Source organism: Anarhichas minor, unplaced genomic scaffold, assembly GCF_050575085.1.
Source record: "Anarhichas minor isolate MPS153535 unplaced genomic scaffold, ASM5057508v1 ptg000002l, whole genome shotgun sequence".
Classification (NCBI taxonomy): domain Eukaryota; kingdom Metazoa; phylum Chordata; class Actinopteri; order Perciformes; family Anarhichadidae; genus Anarhichas; species Anarhichas minor.
The window spans coordinates 102,384-119,465 of NW_027466448.1; the positions used below are offsets into that span (position 1 = coordinate 102,384).

The following is a 17,082-nucleotide window of genomic DNA, read 5'->3' on the forward strand; positions in this document are numbered from 1 at the left end:
TTCTCTACTCGTCAAACGGAAATTAGAACTTAAGTTGTGAATTAATGAAATCTCTAACATCCTCTGATTTTATCTCTTCTATCCTCCATCAATATCTCTCTCTCTGTCTCTCTCTCTCGCTCTGTCTGTCTGTCTGTCTGTCTGTCTCCCTCCCTCTCTGTTTCTCTCTCCCTCTGTCTCGGTCTGTCTCTCTCTCTCTCCCCCTCTCTGTCTCTGTCTGTCTGTCTGTCTGTCTCTCCCCCTCTCTGTCTCTGTCTGTCTGTCTGTCTGTCTCTCTCCCTCCCTCTCTGTTTCTCTGTCTCTCTCCCTCCCTCTCTCTCCCTCCTTCCAGCCAGCTAATATCCTGTTGGATGAACACGGTCATGTTCGTATCTCAGACCTCGGTCTGGCCTGTGACTTCTCCAAGAAGAAACCTCACGCCAGTGTGTAAGTATCTGAGTCAACCTCTGGACTGATGTTAAATATTAGTCTGCTGCTCACTGTTTAAACTCCCGTACAGAGGGCTAATGTCTGACATCTTGTCCGTGATCCGTACTGACCCCCCTCACAGTTTACCGTCAACCATCAGAGTGTAAATAAAGTTTTACTCACTCAGTAGAACATGTGTTTCTAGTCTCTGATCATGTTTCATTGTAAACAACCAATCAGAGGAGAGCTAGTAACGTTAGCAGCACTGCTAACGGCTAACCAACAGGAGGAGAGCTAGTAACGTTAGCAGCACTGCTAACGGCTAACCAACAGGAGGAGAGCTAGTAACGTTAGCAGCACTGCTAACGGCTAACCAACAGGAGGAGAGCTAGTAACGTTAGCAGCACCGCTAACGGCTAACCAACGGAGGTTCACTTCAGTTACATGATGATGCCTTCAGGCTCTGCTCAGTGAACATGAGTACTGGCTGAAGGTACATTATAACGTTACCATGATGTGTTCACATGTCATCTGTAAAATGTAGTTTTGGTGATAAACTAGAATAAATCCAGTAGTTTGAAGGAGATGATTTCACGTGAATATAAAATAGATATTAGAGATGAATTATGATGTTTAACTTCCTAACACGAGCTCTAAGAACATTATTATACAGCATTAAAACTAATGAATTACTAGATTTGTGTTAGTCAATAAAAATACAATATTTTATTTCCTAATCATTTGAATTGTGTTTATATGAAGAAGAAATTAGACTATTAATGGAGAATAAACCAGTATAATTCAGTTTTATCATAGTTTTGTCCTCAAAAGTATAAGAAATGATTCAAACTTCCACTTGGATGAAACAGTGTTGCCAAACATATCTGATTCATCAGCTAATAACATCTCCACACACATTAGATGACATCACTGTGAGGAGAGCTGTCTCTGATGGGATATTAGAAGCTACTGCATTAATAATCAAGAGCGCTACAATCTGTTTGCAACACTTCCTTCCAAAGTAAAGCTGAGCAGCACTCTGAGTTGATTGATGTGAAACTGATATGAATAATTTAACATGTTTCCTCTTGAATGTGGATCAGAACGCTTTCATTACTTTTACGTTCAAGGTGTGAGCTCACTGACTTAATGATCGATCTGTCAGGTCAGCTCAACCCTTCAGTAGCTTTTCAAATTAAAAGAGACTATGAAGTGTGTCTGAATGACGCTTTTATTTTGGAGAAAGTCTCTTTACTAATAGATGTTATTTAGTTTAGTAGACTAAACTAAACTCTGCTCAAACCAGAAAACAAACCAGGAAGGAAGGAGGAGGAAGCCGTAAACTAGCAGCCAGGACACAAACATCTGTGATTGTTTCTGGCTGCTAATGTTAGCCATGATGCTATTGATAGCTGTGCAAGCTAACGCTAACACTAGCAGCCAAAAACAAACATCTGTGATTGTTTCTGACACAAAAGTTTCTTGCTGCTAATGTTAGCCATGTTGCTATTGATAGCTATCCGAGCTAACGCTAGCTATGTTGGCTAACATGCACTAACACTAGCAGCCAGAAACAAACATCTATGGCTCGTTGTCCGTTTGATAATCGAGACAAAGAACACGTTTTCTTGCAGTGATGGAACGCTAACGGGGGAAAGTTTTCTGTTGCCACTTTAAAAAGAACAATAATAATAAAAACTAAATAATATAAAGAATGAGTGAGCCTGCTGGTGGTGACGGTCACGTGTTTCTCCTGCAGCATCGTTGTGTTTCTCCTCAGCAGCTCCTTTAATTTACCAGAATCTAAACGACCTCCCAGAACAACCATAACTGTTATTACATCTTCACCCACCGCCTCCTCTGATATTAATCCCGGGTGAACGACTGTACGGAGAGTTACTGTAAAGCAGTAATGAGTGTTTGTGTGTCTCAGGGGAACTCACGGCTACATGGCTCCAGAGGTTCTTCAGAAGGGGACGGCCTACGACAGCAGCGCCGACTGGTTCTCTTTAGGCTGCATGCTCTTCAAGCTCCTCCGAGGGTAACTACTCCAGATAATCTCTCCTTCCTCTTCTTTTTCTTCTTCCCTCCCTTTCTCCTCCTTATCCTTCTTCCCCTCCTTATCTTCCTCCTTCTTCTCCTTCTGCTTTCATTCCCTTCTCTCCATCCTCTTTGAATCCACTCCTCTGTCCACTGTTTGGTTTGTTTGATCTTGTTTGTGTCTCTGTGTGTGTGTGTGTTTGTTTGATCTGGAGTGTGTAAATGCCAGAGGTCAGGGCCCAGTAGGTCAGAAATTGTGTGTGTGAGTGTGTGTGACGTTTCTGTCCATTGATGTTTCCAGTGTGTTTGAATACTTTAAAGAGGAGTGTGTGTTTGGTGAAAGGTTGGAGAGATGGATGGAAATGTTTTAACACTGAATTCTAAAACTAGAAAAATAAGGTTTAAAAAAACTCAAATATTCTCTGATATTGAAGTCACAATCCTCCTCATTACAAAAGCTACAAAATTAACCACGTAACAAACTCAACATGCGTCTGCAGAATAAACCCAAACAAGCTCCTTTTCTTGCTCCACTGTATTCAGGCTTTAGCTTCATCTTCTGAAGTTCACAGTTATATTTATTGATCAGCATCCTGTCCCGTCTTTTGTCTCCGGCTGAATAATTAGAAGAAGCAGCTTCTCTCCCATTGAGGCTGGCCGGTGGTCATTTGATCGCTCTCACTAAGTGGAGAGCTGCTCTCTGCCTCACTGGAGCTCTACGAGGTGTTTCTCCTCACAAGTCTGTAGAGATGCTCTGCTGCTTCAACAGACTTCTGAGGATCAAACTGCTCCTCTTAAAGGGACAGTACTGGTGTTCAGAAGTGGGGTTGTATGAGGTACTTCTACACGCTCGATGTACTGCTGTGGACGTATTTTACACACTTAAAAGAATCAATATCAGTCTAACGCTATATTTAGAACCTCTTTATCTTGATGTCAGACAGTCATTGTACCTCACAGAATGTTTACTGTGTTGTATTAATACTTTTCCTGAAGTAAAGGATCTGAATACTTCTTTGTTGTTTAATAATACTACTAATAATCCTCTCCTCTGTCTCCTGCTCAGGCATAGTCCCTTCAGGCAGCACAAGACCAAAGACAAACATGAGATTGACCGCATGACGCTCACCATGGTAAGACACATCCACGCGTTACCCACAAGTCATTGCTGCAGCAACATATTACAGGAGTCTTTATGTAAACACGGAGTGGGTTTGGCCTGTTCACCGTTCAGTGTGAACAGAGACCTGATGAGGATCCTCTGAGCCTGTGAGAGGGTCTCTGAGGGTCCTCAGGTCTTTGTTTCTTCGGGTGGTCTTTTTAGTGTCGGAGTGTTTTCTTTGCTGTGTCATGTGAAGACAAAGGAGACGAGGCGTTTAACAGAAACAAGCTGAGCCGAGCTGGAGCGGTCAGATGGATGTAAAGCCACATCCAGAACAGGTTTACTCAGAGAACCTAAATTAAATGAATGCACAAGGCATTACAGTTTCATCTGTTTTGAATTTTCTGTGTATTTTTTAATTCAATTTAAAATTGGCAGTGCAGAAAGAGGAGGCGCAGTTCCTCTGAGCTCACTTTAACCCTCTGAACTCTAAAGGGTTCGGGGTGTGTTTCTCTCTGTGGTCTTGATTTTTACTTCAAAATAAAAGTCCTGCTCCTCTCTGGAAACAGAACCATCATGACTAGAAGTAGAGAGAACTAGAGGGAGCAACTTCTTCTTCTTCTTCTTCTTCTTCTCTTCACATCACAGTCCTGCAGAAAGACGACATGTTGTGTTTTTTCATCAGGACAGATTTGCTGCTCGTCAGTGAAACGCGTCACACACACTAACACACACATGTATACACACACACTAACACACACACACACACACACTATTTGGCCGAGCAGGACCTTTAGACAGAGAGAGTCTGATCTTTCATATCACAATAAATCCAGATTAGAATTTTAATCCAGCCACTTAATCTGGTTTATCCCTTTAGTGTGTGTGTGTGTGTGTGTGTGTGTGTGTGTGTGTGTGTGTGTGTGTGTGTGTGTGTGTGTGTGTGTGTGTGTGTGTGTGTGTGTGTGTGTGTGTGTGTGTGTGTGTGTGTGTGTGTGTGTGTGTGTGTGTGTGTGTGTGTGTGTGTCTAAAAATACCTCTCTATATGTCTTATTGTGTATTGAACGTGATGAATGGTCTCATTACATAAACATGACAGAACAGGAAGAGACGGATGGAACACATTCAGATAGACGGCACTTCTAGACGTAGAACCTCGTCCGGTAAAGCAGAGCGAGAGACAGACAGGTGCAGGCACGTGTCCTAAAAAAACTACAGGAAGTTAGTTATTGTAGTCCAACAAGATCAATAGCAGCAGCTTTGCCCCCCCCACACACACACATTATTGATTACAGTTATTTACCTTGTTTTAAAACATGAGGACAGACAGAACAGTATAAATGTTGAGGAGGTAGTTTTGTCCGAGGATTAGGCCCAAAGCATCAAACCTGTGTCCTGTAATAAAAGGTGCTAACCCCCCGGTCTCACTCTCTCCTCCTTGTTTCCTCCCACCCTCCCTCCCTTCCCCCTTTTCCCTCCCACAGAATGTGGAGCTGCCAGACTCCTTCACTGCAGAGCTCAAAGACCTGCTGGAGGGGCTGCTGCAGAGAGACGTATCCAAGAGGCTGGGCTGTCAGGGCCGAGGGTACGACACACACACACACACACACACACACACACACAAAGTCATCAGTCAGACGGAGTCTAGATGTGCTCATTGAGGCTGCGGTTCACGACTCGGAGGAGACGGACGCCGATGATCCGCTACACGCTGAGTTAAGAAACTAATTTGATCCACGATGTCGTTTCACATCAGCTCACAACCCCGAAAAGAACGGTCTGCATGAACACAAGTGTTTGTGAGAGGGAGAGAAATGTGGCAAACACCGCCACCTAGTGGCGAAACATAGAACTAACACCATGTTTCTGCCTCAGAGCCCTGGAGGTGAAGGAGCATCAGTTCTTCAAAGGCATCGACTGGCAGCAGGTTTACCTGCAGAAGGTGAGTCGGCATCGAAAATAACTTCTTTAATTGTTTTGGTCGGAAACATTTGTGAGCGATGAAGCTGCCTTTAAAAAAAAATATATATATATATATATATATAAAACTTCTGCGTTTGAAACGAATAGACATGTTAGTTCAGCCTCAACACATTAGATGTGGTCATAAAGAGATCAATGAGTTTGTCTGCCTCTTTAAATTTGAATTTATATCAATAAAAGGTTCCAAAGCTTCTCAAAAACCCTTTTAGATCAATTAGTGATAAAAAGAAAATAATAATACATGTTTTGTTGTAATAAATGACTTCTTAGTTGTCATTTAGTTTAGTTTACATGATTTGTAGAAAAACAAAACGTAATTTAAGTATAAATTCTGGTAACAAAATGTGTCTTTTACGAGGATTTACAAATGTATGCGACGATTTTCAGATTTAAAGCCACATAACACTCAAATAATCCATCAAAAGATAATGAATTAACTCAATATTGTCTTTTATCGTTTTATCTTTTGGAGGAAATAAAAGTGTTCCCACTTTAAAAATACGATTAATGTGAAACATGAGACATGTAATGGAATGTTAATTTGTTTGGTTATAGTTATTCATATTATTATATATGTATGTTATATTTATGTATTTGGGTGCGACTCAGAACACAGTTTTGCTAACTCGGCGACTTTTAAAACCATCTTCCCGGCGTTATTTCTAAAAAAGCAACGAGCGACAAATTTAGCAATTTATTTTTTCCATCATAAATATATTTAATGTTTTGTAACCCGTTCCAGAAAAAAACTCAACCCACGACTTTTTCTCTCTCAGTCAGCTGACACGACCTCTTTAAGCTTTAATTATGCGTGATGACATCACTGATATGCAAATGAACGCATGACTTGGCGCTAGCTACTTTCAATCGTAATCAGACGACATGAGACCAGCTGATCTCTAGGGTCCTCTTGTAGAAAAGGTGTTGATTAGTTGTTGGTAATGATAATAATCTCGTGGTCTCCATCAGCAGCTGGTCTCTCTCCTCACGAGCCATTCGTCCGGTACAGTTACAGTTGCTATGGTTACCCCATCACTGCTGTGGGACTGTGGCCTTGTTGTTTTGCTCTCCTCCTTTTGTCACTTCATCTTTCTTTCTCCTCCTCTCTGTGTTCTCTCCCTCCCCCTCTGCAGTACCCCCCTCCTCTGATTCCTCCCCGGGGAGAAGTGAACGCCGCCGACGCCTTCGACATCGGCTCCTTTGACGAGGAGGACACGAAGGGCATCAAGGTAACGCTGTGATTCCTCGTTCCTCCTCTAGCATCCTTCACTCCTCCTCTAGCATCCTTCACTCCTCCTCTAGCATCCTTCACTCCTCCTCTAGCATCCTTCACTCCTCCTCTAGCATCCTTCATTCCTCCTCTAGCATCCTTCATTCCTCCTCTAGCATCCTTCATTCCTCCTCTAGCATCCTTCACTCCTCCTCTAGCATCCTTCATTCCTCCTCTAGCATCCTTCACTCCTCTAGCATCCTTCACTCCTCTAGCAGCCTTCACTCCTCCTCTAGCATCCTTCACTCCTCCTCTAGCATCCTTCATTCCTCCTCTAGCATCCTTCACTCCTCCTCTAGCATCCTTCACTCCTCCTCTAGCATCCTTCACTCCTCCTCTAGCATCCTTCACTCCTCCTCTAGCATCCTTCACTCCTCCTCTAGCATCCTTCATTCCTCCTCTAGCATCCTTCACTCCTCCTCTAGCATCCTTCACTCCTCCTCTAGCATCCTTCACTCCTCCTCTAGCATCCTTCACTCCTCCTCTAGCATCCTTCACTCCTCCTCTAGCATCCTTCACTCCTCCTCTAGCATCCTTCACTCCTCCTCTAGCATCCTTCACTCCTCCTCTAGCATCCTTCACTCCTCCTCTAGCATCCTTCACTCCTCCTCTAGCATCCTTCACTCCTCCTCTAGCATCCTTCACTCCTCCTCTAGCATCCTTCACTCCTCCTCTAGCATCCTTCACTCCTCCTCTAGCATCCTTCACTCCTCCTCTAGCATCCTTCACTCCTCCTCTAGCATCCTTCACTACTCCTCCTCTAGCATCCTTCACTCCTCCTCCTCTAGCATCCTTCACTCCTCCTCCTCTAGCATCCTTCACTCCTCCTCCTCTAGCATCCTTCACTCCTCCTCCTCTAGCATCCTTCACTCCTCCTCCTCTAGCATCCTTCACTCCTCCTCTAGCATCCTTCACTCCTCCTCTAGCATCCTTCACTCCTCCTCTAGCATCCTTCACTGCACGCAGACGAGTCCAACGCAGACGCTTCATTTAACATAAAAACTGTCAATCAAGAAGGATCAGAGGAAATGTTCTTTATTGCCCCCGAGAGGAAACGTAGCTCGGACAAGAAAAGGAGGACAAACGGGAAGTAGAGTGAAATACATAGGTGAAATATTCTTTGTGAGCTGAAGGATAGAAATACTTTCAAACATTTATTATTTCATTTTTATTTTGCACAATTTAAACAATAAAATAAAAATAAACAAACATAACAGAGATGAATAAACATCTCAGTGCAGGAAGAGGCAACAAGCCAGCTGTGCTTATTTAAAGCCTCCACCTTTATAATATCAAAGAGAACATAACATGAATATGCATATAAATATAAAATGAGGACAGAAATGATAAAAACATAAACACATGCATGAAACTAAACGCACTAGTGTCTGAACACATGAATGAACACATGAATGCTGCATTCTTTCAGAGCGGCGGTACTTTAGTTCTTAGATTCTAGGTCTTCATTATTTCCCGACGTGTTGGGCTCCAGAATAACGAGCGGGGCTGTTTATGGATCGAAGCAATTTAAAGCAACCCGTTATTATTTCTTATTCCTCCCATCGTTAACGTTAATGTTGCTGCACCGACGGCTGTCCATCCTCTGACGCGCTATCGGAGAAATAAAAGAGACGAAAACAGGTTTGTTGACGTTTCCCCAGACGAGAGGAGTAATAATGATGAGAGAGCTGCAGCCCCCCCGACACTCATCCAGCATGTTTCTGCCCAAAACAGAAACACGCTTTATCAATAATGTCAGAGGAGATTACTGCAGTGATGCCTTTTATTACAGCGAGATACAAACCACAGCCTCCACAATGGTCCCACAATAATTATCATTCCTTTATTGTAAGACCGTGTTGGTTTTATCCTGATGAACATCATAAATTATAAGTTGTCCAGCTGTAGATTCTGTCTTTAGCTCTTTAAACATATTGGGCTTTTTTCCTGATATTCATTTTCACGTCAATATATTTATTTATAACAGTTTTTACACAGAACAGGAATGTTGTAGTGCAAAATATGACCATTTTATTTAGGAAAGAGGTGAAACAACATTGAGGCTGCGTAGTGTGAAGACACCACTTTATGTTCTTCTTCTGTTCTTACCTTTCACAATAAAAGCCCCTCGACATAAGTTGCTCACAATACTTGATCAGTCTACTTCCTGTTTTCATTGACGCACTTCTTTTTCCCCTGAGATCGTATTCGCTGACAAACTTTATTGTGAAAGTGAGTCTTCTAAGGATCTGAACACTGATGGTGTTATTATTCTAAAGACATCACAACATTTATTTCATTATAATAACTTCAATTAAAACACTAATCTGCTGCCACTTAAACTGAACTGAGCTCTAAAAGAAACAAAAACAACACGACTAAAACTGACCAAACTCTTAATGAATAAATATATAATATATACGGTGTGTTTAACTAGCTGAGTGTCCTCTGTCCTGCAGCTGCTGGACAGCGACCAGGAGCTCTACAAGAACTTCCCTCTGGTGATCTCGGAGCGCTGGCAGCAGGAGGTGGCGGAGACGGTCTACGAGGCCGTCAACTCGGACACGGACAAGAACGAGGCCCGCAAGAGGGCCAAGAACAAGCAGCTGGGCCACGAGGAGGGTAAAGACACGTCATGACAGTAATACATGTCTAACAAGACACACGTCATGACAGTAATACATGTCTAACAAGACACACGTCATGACAGTAATACATGTCTAACAAGACACACGTCATGACAGTAATACATGTCTAACAAGACACACGTCGGCTGCTTTACTACAGCTGAATGAACCGTAAATAAACAGTTTAGCTTTGATTTAATCACAATAGATACAAAAGATGCTGAAATAACTTGGAATTTGGTGTGATTGATGCTAAGCTAAGCTAACATTGTAGCAGCTTCATCAACACTGTAAATAACGTCATAAGTTTAAATACACAGCGTAGTTATTGTTTGTACCATATTGTTTATACTCATATATTTATACATAGTTTCTGTCTACTAATATGAGGTAATATCTCTCTGTCTGTCTGTCTCTCTCTGTGTCTGTCTCTCTCTCTCTGTGTCTGTCTCTCTGTCTGTCTCTCTCTCTCTGTGTCTGTCTCTCTGTCTGTCTGTCTCTCTCTCTGTGTCTATCTGTCTCTCTCTCTCTCTGTCTGTCTGTCTCTCTTTCTCTTTCTCTCTGTGTCTATCTGTCTCTCTCTCTGTCTGTCTGTCTGTCTGTCTCTCTTTCTCTGTGTCTCTCTCTGTCTGTCTCTCTGTCTGTCTGTCTCTATCTCTCTCTGCACACAGACTATGCCTTCGGTAAGGACTGCATCATGCACGGCTACATGCTGAAGTTGGGGAACCCGTTCCTCACCCAGTGGCAGCGCCGCTACTTCTACCTGTTCCCCAACCGGGTGGAGTGGAGGGGGGAGGGGGAGTCACGGGTGAGTCATGTCTTCATGTCATGTTTTCATGTCCGTCTGTCCCGAAAGAGAGGACGCTCTGCTGTCTGTCTGTCTCTCTGTGTGTGAACATTGTCTCTCTGTTTGTCCTCGATGCCACACTGAAGGAGAAGTGGCTCAAACATTTTAAAATGCAGAGAGACGTGGTGAGTGTCCTCACAGAGGTCCAGGTCTCCCCCGCTGTGTCCTCAGCCGTCTTTGTCTTCATCCAGACGGATACGTTTTCCTTTTAAAACAACGACCTCCGTCCACTCGTTTTAGAAACCTCAGCGTTTCAGCATCGCTTTAGAAAGATGTCCGCCCATAACGACACGCCTGAGAGTGAATATCACGATACACACAGGAAGTAGATCGGTTGCTTTGTTACAGAAAATACAACAGAGTATTATAGTACTGGTTATATGTATATATTTCCCACACAAGCACTCCACAAAAACACGTTTTATTTTTTAAACTTGGTCACAACGCTGCAGGTCTTATTGTCTCTCACTCACACATCAGATTTACACTTAGACGAGACGTTTACCAGATTACGGGTCGATAGATGTGGTCACACGTCTCTCACTCGTAGCTCTTCGTCGTACTGGAGAGCATTTATGTTTTTGTTCCTTTACGGTTTCTGTGTGAACTTCACAATAGTTGTTCAGAACAAAATAAGTATTAATAAGAAAAGGAAAGTCGTCCTCCTCAAAGCTCTAATGATAGCGTGGCTTCCTGACCAATGGCCTCTGCTTTAGAGGCTCTAGTGTGGACGCTCGGCGCTTCAGAAGGAAGACGTAGCGGTGTGGATGAAGTCTTTGTGCAGACGGTGTAGAGCTGTAGTCCACCTCCCTGCTTCAGACTCCGTAGTGAGCTTCAGTCTTTAAACCAGCTGTTAGACAACAACAGGAGGAGCTGCTTTTAGAGCTGCGTTAACCCTTTGAACCCTGACGTCTTGACTCATAGTGGAGCAACGGACCATAAGGATCCCCCTCACGGTGTACCGTTAACCATCAGAGTGTAAATAAAGTTGAATAATTTTCAATATTCAGTAGAACATGTGTTTCTTGTCTCTGATCTCTGATCATGTTTCATTGTAAACAACCAATCAGAGGAGAGCTAGTAACGTTAGCAGCACCGCTAACAGCTAACCAACAGGAGGAGAGCTAGTAACGTTAGCAGCACCACTAACGGCTAACCAACAGGAGGAGAGCTAGTAACATTAGCAGCACCGCTAACGGCTAACCAACAGGAGGAGAGCTAGTAACGTTAGCAGCACCGCTAACGGCTAACCAACAGGAGGAGAGCTAGTAACGTTAGCAGCACCACTAACGGCTAACCAACAGGAGGAGAGCTAGTAACGTTAGCAGCACCGCTAACGGCTAACCAACAGGAGGAGAGCTAGTAACGTTAGCAGCACCGCTAACGGCTAACCAACAGGAGGAGAGCTAGTAACGTTAGCAGCACCGCTAACGGCTAACCAACAGGAGGAGAGCTAGTAACGTTAGCAGCACCGCTAACGGCTAACCAACAGGAGGAGAGCTAGTAACGTTAGCAGCACCGCTAACAGCTAACCAACAGAGGTTCACTTCAGTTACATGATGATGCCTTCAGGCTCTGCTCAGTGAACATGAGTACTGGCTCAAGGTACATTATAACCTTATCATGATGTGTTCACATGTCATCTGTAAAATGTAGTTTTGGTGATGAACTAGAATAAATCCAGTAGTTTGAAGGAGATGTTTTCACATGAATATAAAACAGATATTAGAGATGAATTATGATGTTTAACTTCTAACACGAGCTCTAAGCTCATTATTATACAGCATTGTGTGTTTTTATGAAGAATAAAACACTATAAATTACTATAACAAAGTAAAATACTTTTTTTTTTTGATGGTTTACTGACTTCAGAGTCGTTTAAATGATATTTCTGGGACTGAACCGTGAGTCTGATGATCCGTTGCTCCTCTAGTTCCTCATAATAATGTTAATAAATCTTCCATCACTTCTCGGTTCAAAGGGTTAATATTGTTTAGTGACAAGTTCTGATGATGTCATTTTGTCAACTTTTTATTGTTTTTATTGTTAAAGTCACAACTGAGTCTTCAGTCTTTAAACGAGTCAAAGTATTTTATTCAGATGTCCGCGTACATTTTTATCATATTAAGTCAACATGCTGTTTATTTTAGTTTAATCTTAACAATAAGAGAGATTTTGTGAAAAGGTTTTATTTTTTAAACTACATTTAAGTCTTTATTGTGTTAATAGGCGGCTGTGGCTAAGTGGATAGCAGGGCCGTCTTTCAATCAGAGGGTCGGCGGTTCAAACCCCGGCTCCGCTAGTCGCATGTCGATGTGTCCTTGAGCAAGACACTTAACCCCAAAATTGCTCCCGTAGCTGTGCCTACGGTGTAGAAATGTGATAGACTCTGAATTGTAAGTCGCTTTGGATAAAAGCGTCTGCTAAATGACTGTAATGTAATGTAAATGTAATATCACGTTAAAAGACCTTTTTCACACAGTCTGTTTTGTTTTTGTCCAAAATTGTTGCTCGTTTAAAAAATAAATACGACTTCACGTCTCAAGTTTTTGTAACGGCTACGAATTCCTGTCGTTTTAAATCCGTCAGATGGAAACGTCTAAACTGTCCTCCGATCAGCTGATTCATTCGTTCGTTCGTCTTCCACTTTACGATAAATAATGTTTGATGATCGTAAAACAAAGCATGAGCAGTGATTGATCTCTGGACGGCTAAACGTTAGCTTCTTGCTAGCATCATTGACTTCTAAAGGACCAGTCAGGAGAGAACCTCCGGTTCTTTAAGAGAAGTCAAAGCTTCATGTGTTAAAGCTGCATTCTCTCTAGTGACCACCAGGGGGCGACTCCTCTGGTTGTATAGAAGTCTATGAGAAAATGACTCTACTTCTCTCTTGATTTATTACCTCAGTAAACATTGTAAACATGAGTTTATGGTCTCAATCTCTAGTTTCAAGTCTTCTTCAATACAGCATGATGTTCATTTAGTACATTATGGTCCATTTAGAGTCAAACAGACCATAAAGCAGGGGATGCTTTAGGGCGGGGCTACACAGTGATTGACAGGTCTCTACCAGAGACGTATACGGCGTCTCTACGTCACTCCTCCTCAGTCTAGATATGGTCTTAATTTTCACAACAAGTAGAATAATAAATGATTATCATATAGATTCTATTCAGATGCATGCTGCTCTTCTTCACCTTTGCTCATTTTCGATGGCTCAATTATAATCTTTTTGTTTCACAGCAAAACCTGCTGACGATGGAGCAGATCGTCACGGTGGAAGAAACGCAGATTAAAGACAAGAAATGTATCCTGCTGCGCATCAAAGGAGGGAAGCAGTTTGTGCTGCAGTGTGAGGTACGACCCCCCCCCCCCCCCCCCCCCCTCCCCAGGAGAAAGACCTGATCCCTCTATCTCTTAATAATCTTAATATTCATCCTTTAATATCGTGTGTGTGTGTGCGCAGAGCGACCCTGAGTTCGTGCAGTGGAAGAAGGAGCTGACCGACGCGTTCACAGAAGCCCAGAAGCTGCTGCGTCGAGCCCCCAAAGTCATCGGGAAGGGTCGGGCCGGAGTGGTGGAGCTCTCCAAACCCCCCCTCACACACCGCAACAGCAACGGCCTGTGAACACACACACACACACATGTATACATCCTTATACACACACACACACACACACTGCATCCCACCTCCTCCCCTCCTCATCAGGATATTTGCCCTGACGCCACACACACACACACACACACACACTCGACCAATCATAGGTGCGACATCGTTTAGTTCTTTTTTGCCATGGGACCTTGCCAGTTGACGGAGAGAGAGGAGGAAAGGAAACGAGGAGGACTCAGCATGTGAAGGACCTCCTGCATGATGACTGACTTCCCCCTCCCCCCCCCGCTGACGAGGCCTCTTAAGCGGGGGGAGGGGGGGGGGCGTATTCCTGCGAGAGGTAAAAACTGAAAGAAAGAAAAATTTAAACAATAATAATCGCTGCTCGACCGCCCCCCCCCCCCCCACACTGAAGTGCATAAAGTGCCAACATCAACATTTACTTGAGTCGCCCTGGAGGGGGGGGTGGTGATCATTCCAATGCAGAAAACAACAACCAGGAAGTACAACGAGCTACGGACTCTTTCCTGATTGGCTCTTGTACAGCTTTTGTTGCCATGGAGACTGAGATTCCGTTGGCCGATGACATCATGTGTGAGCCGGTTGCTGTGGTAATGGGCGAAGAACTGGACCACGGGGGGGGGGATATGACGGGTAACCACGGACAACGTGTGACTATTGTGTATGAAGGCTACACTTACAGATGGGGGGGGGGGACTCTGAGTGTAAATAGAACCTCTCTCTCTCTCTCTGTCTCTCTCTGTGTGTGTGTGTATCTCCAGTGTTCTATTATCTGTCTGCTTAAGGAGAAGAAGAGGAGGCTTGATTTCCTGCTGGGTGGGTGGTGTTGGGAGGGGCTAATGGTGGTGGTTTTGGTGGTGGGAGGGTGCTAATGGTGGGGGGGTGAGACAGGCTGTTACCTCAGTTGGACCGTACCAGTTTGAACACCTGGAGGCCAGAAACCAGAAAAATTTGCCGCCTTTCTTTCTTTATGTGGAGGTGCGATCAAGTGTTGATGGGAAATGTAGTCCAGCGATCCTCCTGCTGTAATGAACTACATGTACCAGGATGCATTGCTCCAGACGTTCTCACAGGAACATGAACTAGATCTTAGAGAAGGAACGTTGATCATCAACACTGATTGAACCCCCCCCCCCCCCGTTAGGTTCACAGCTTCCTGTTGAGCCGACATGAAGAAGAAGACGAAGCTGATGTAAAGGACCCGCCCACCCTCACATTCACCAATCACAAGCTTCTTTCAGGCATTTCTTTCTGGATCATCTCTTTGATGTTTGAGGCATTTCAGGTGTTTTTATTTTTATCAACATGAAGGGTTTAAATATTATTCGTTTTTTTTTTTTCTTTGCACTCATTTACCGCACCCTGCCTCATCTGCATGTAGTTCTGTACCGGTTGAGTTGGCTTGCATTTCCCAGAATGCCTTAGGACAAACTGATGCTGAGTAGAAGCTGCAACTAATTATTATTTTTTATCATTAATTAATCCGATAATGTGGTCGATTTAAAATAGACAAAAAACACGGATGTTTTTCGTATAACTTTTTTTTATTCTAGCAAATCCGTCACATGTCACAATAAAAGCATCAAATTGTCACATTGTAGAAGCTGACACCTGAAAGTTTATTTTGTAAAATAAATATAAAGATGCAGTTTAGTGTATTTTAATGTTTAGGAAGAAGAAGCCGTGTGTTCATGTGGTCAGCGTGGTTCAGGGTGGAGTCCTCCTCACTGATGATGATGATGAAGAGACCTGTTCATCTGGACTTCTTCACGGTTGAGTTGTTGATGCATTCTTTGATTTCAGGGTTTTTGATTTTCTGTTTTTCTTTGTAGCCTTTGAACCAGTCGTGAGGAGAAACGATCGTCTTATAGAGAGTCTCTCAAAGGTGAACTTTTATTTTTGTAAACCAAAATGGTTTTTTATTGTTTTCATTGAGTTATGATGTTGCACCTTTTTTTTTTTTTGCCCAAAATGTGTTACTCAATAGTTGTTAAATGTGCCAAATAACTGTCGCTGATTGAGAGGAACCAATGGGAAGCCTCCGTTTTCTCTGAACTTTGTTTTTCAAAACAAACAAACAAACATGGTAGAGGGTTAAAAAAGACAAAAAAAACTGTGACCAAACATTTTTCTGTGTGTGTGTGTGTGTGTGTGTGTGTGTGTGTGTGTGTGTGTGTGTGTGTGTGTGTGTGTGTGTGTGTGTGTGTGTGTGTGTGTGTGTGTGTGTGTGTGTGTGTGTGTGTGTGTGTGTGTGTGTGTGTGTGTGTGTGTGTGTGTGTGTGTGTGTGTGCTCTGCCGCGTTGCCAGCTCTACTAAATGTCTTCACACCCCGTCTGTCCGTCATGTGACGTCTCTCTGTACGCGCTTTTATTTTATTTTCGGTGGTCACACGAGACGAATAAAAATACAAAAAAAAGGAGAAAACAAGGAGAATAAAGAGGACGGCATATAGGAGAATGAGAAGTATATATAAATATATGTGTATATGAAAAGAGGAGATGCTCTCTAGGTTTATTTAAAGATTTAATGTAGAAGAGGAGCGCTTCTCTGTTTGGTGATGAACTTGTTTGTGGTGAAGACTTTCAGACTCTTGCACATAAAGACTTTAGATATCGTACCGGCGAGTTCCAGATGATTATTTTTGTTTGAATACAGGACTCTCTGCTCTTTCATATTTATTGCGTGCGGAGAGCAAAACAAACACAAACTCTCCTCCGACTTTCTGTTCCACACACACCAATACTACTGGCTTCTGGGTAATTATCGCCATCGAGGTTCTGATTATACCGATTCTATAATTGATATTATTCCATGATTATTATGAACTTTATTTTATTTTGATGATTTGTATGTTTGTTTGGAGACGGGTAGAAGCGTTGGACTGCTTGTAAAAACAGTTCATCAATAAAATCCTTTTTCCGTGTCGCTTCCTGTCACGACTGCGTTCTTTCTCTTTATCAAACATTATACTTTTATTAATGTCCACACGTTACACCTTACTTCAAGTTGTTGGTTTCATTCTTTAATGTTCTTTTGTTTGTTATTCAGAGATGGAAAGTAGCTTAAATACTCGAGTACTGCACTTAAATACGGTTTGTGGTACTTGTATACGTCTCACACGTGTTGTACTTTTACTGCACTAACTTTATTACCGGTTACTTCACAGATTAATAC

At 42.8% G+C, this 17,082-nt stretch overlaps 1 protein-coding gene across 2 annotated transcripts in view; it reads left to right on the top strand.

Annotated features, from left to right (window-relative positions):
- Positions 1-16,833, top strand: part of LOC142965101 (G protein-coupled receptor kinase 3) — a 48,639-nt gene extending 31,806 nt beyond the window's left edge. For both annotated transcript variants that reach the window (XM_076105869.1, XM_076105955.1), the window contains 10 exons: positions 332-426; positions 2,342-2,449; positions 3,515-3,581; positions 5,035-5,135; positions 5,426-5,492; positions 6,667-6,762; positions 9,263-9,425; positions 10,102-10,238; positions 13,521-13,634; positions 13,744-16,833. In XM_076105869.1, coding sequence (XP_075961984.1) covers positions 332-426; positions 2,342-2,449; positions 3,515-3,581; positions 5,035-5,135; positions 5,426-5,492; positions 6,667-6,762; positions 9,263-9,425; positions 10,102-10,238; positions 13,521-13,634; positions 13,744-13,905 — 1,110 coding nt within the window. In that variant the 3' untranslated portion in view covers positions 13,906-16,833. The remainder of the gene's footprint in view (positions 1-331; positions 427-2,341; positions 2,450-3,514; positions 3,582-5,034; positions 5,136-5,425; positions 5,493-6,666; positions 6,763-9,262; positions 9,426-10,101; positions 10,239-13,520; positions 13,635-13,743) is intronic.
- The last annotated feature ends 249 nt before the right edge of the window (positions 16,834-17,082 follow it).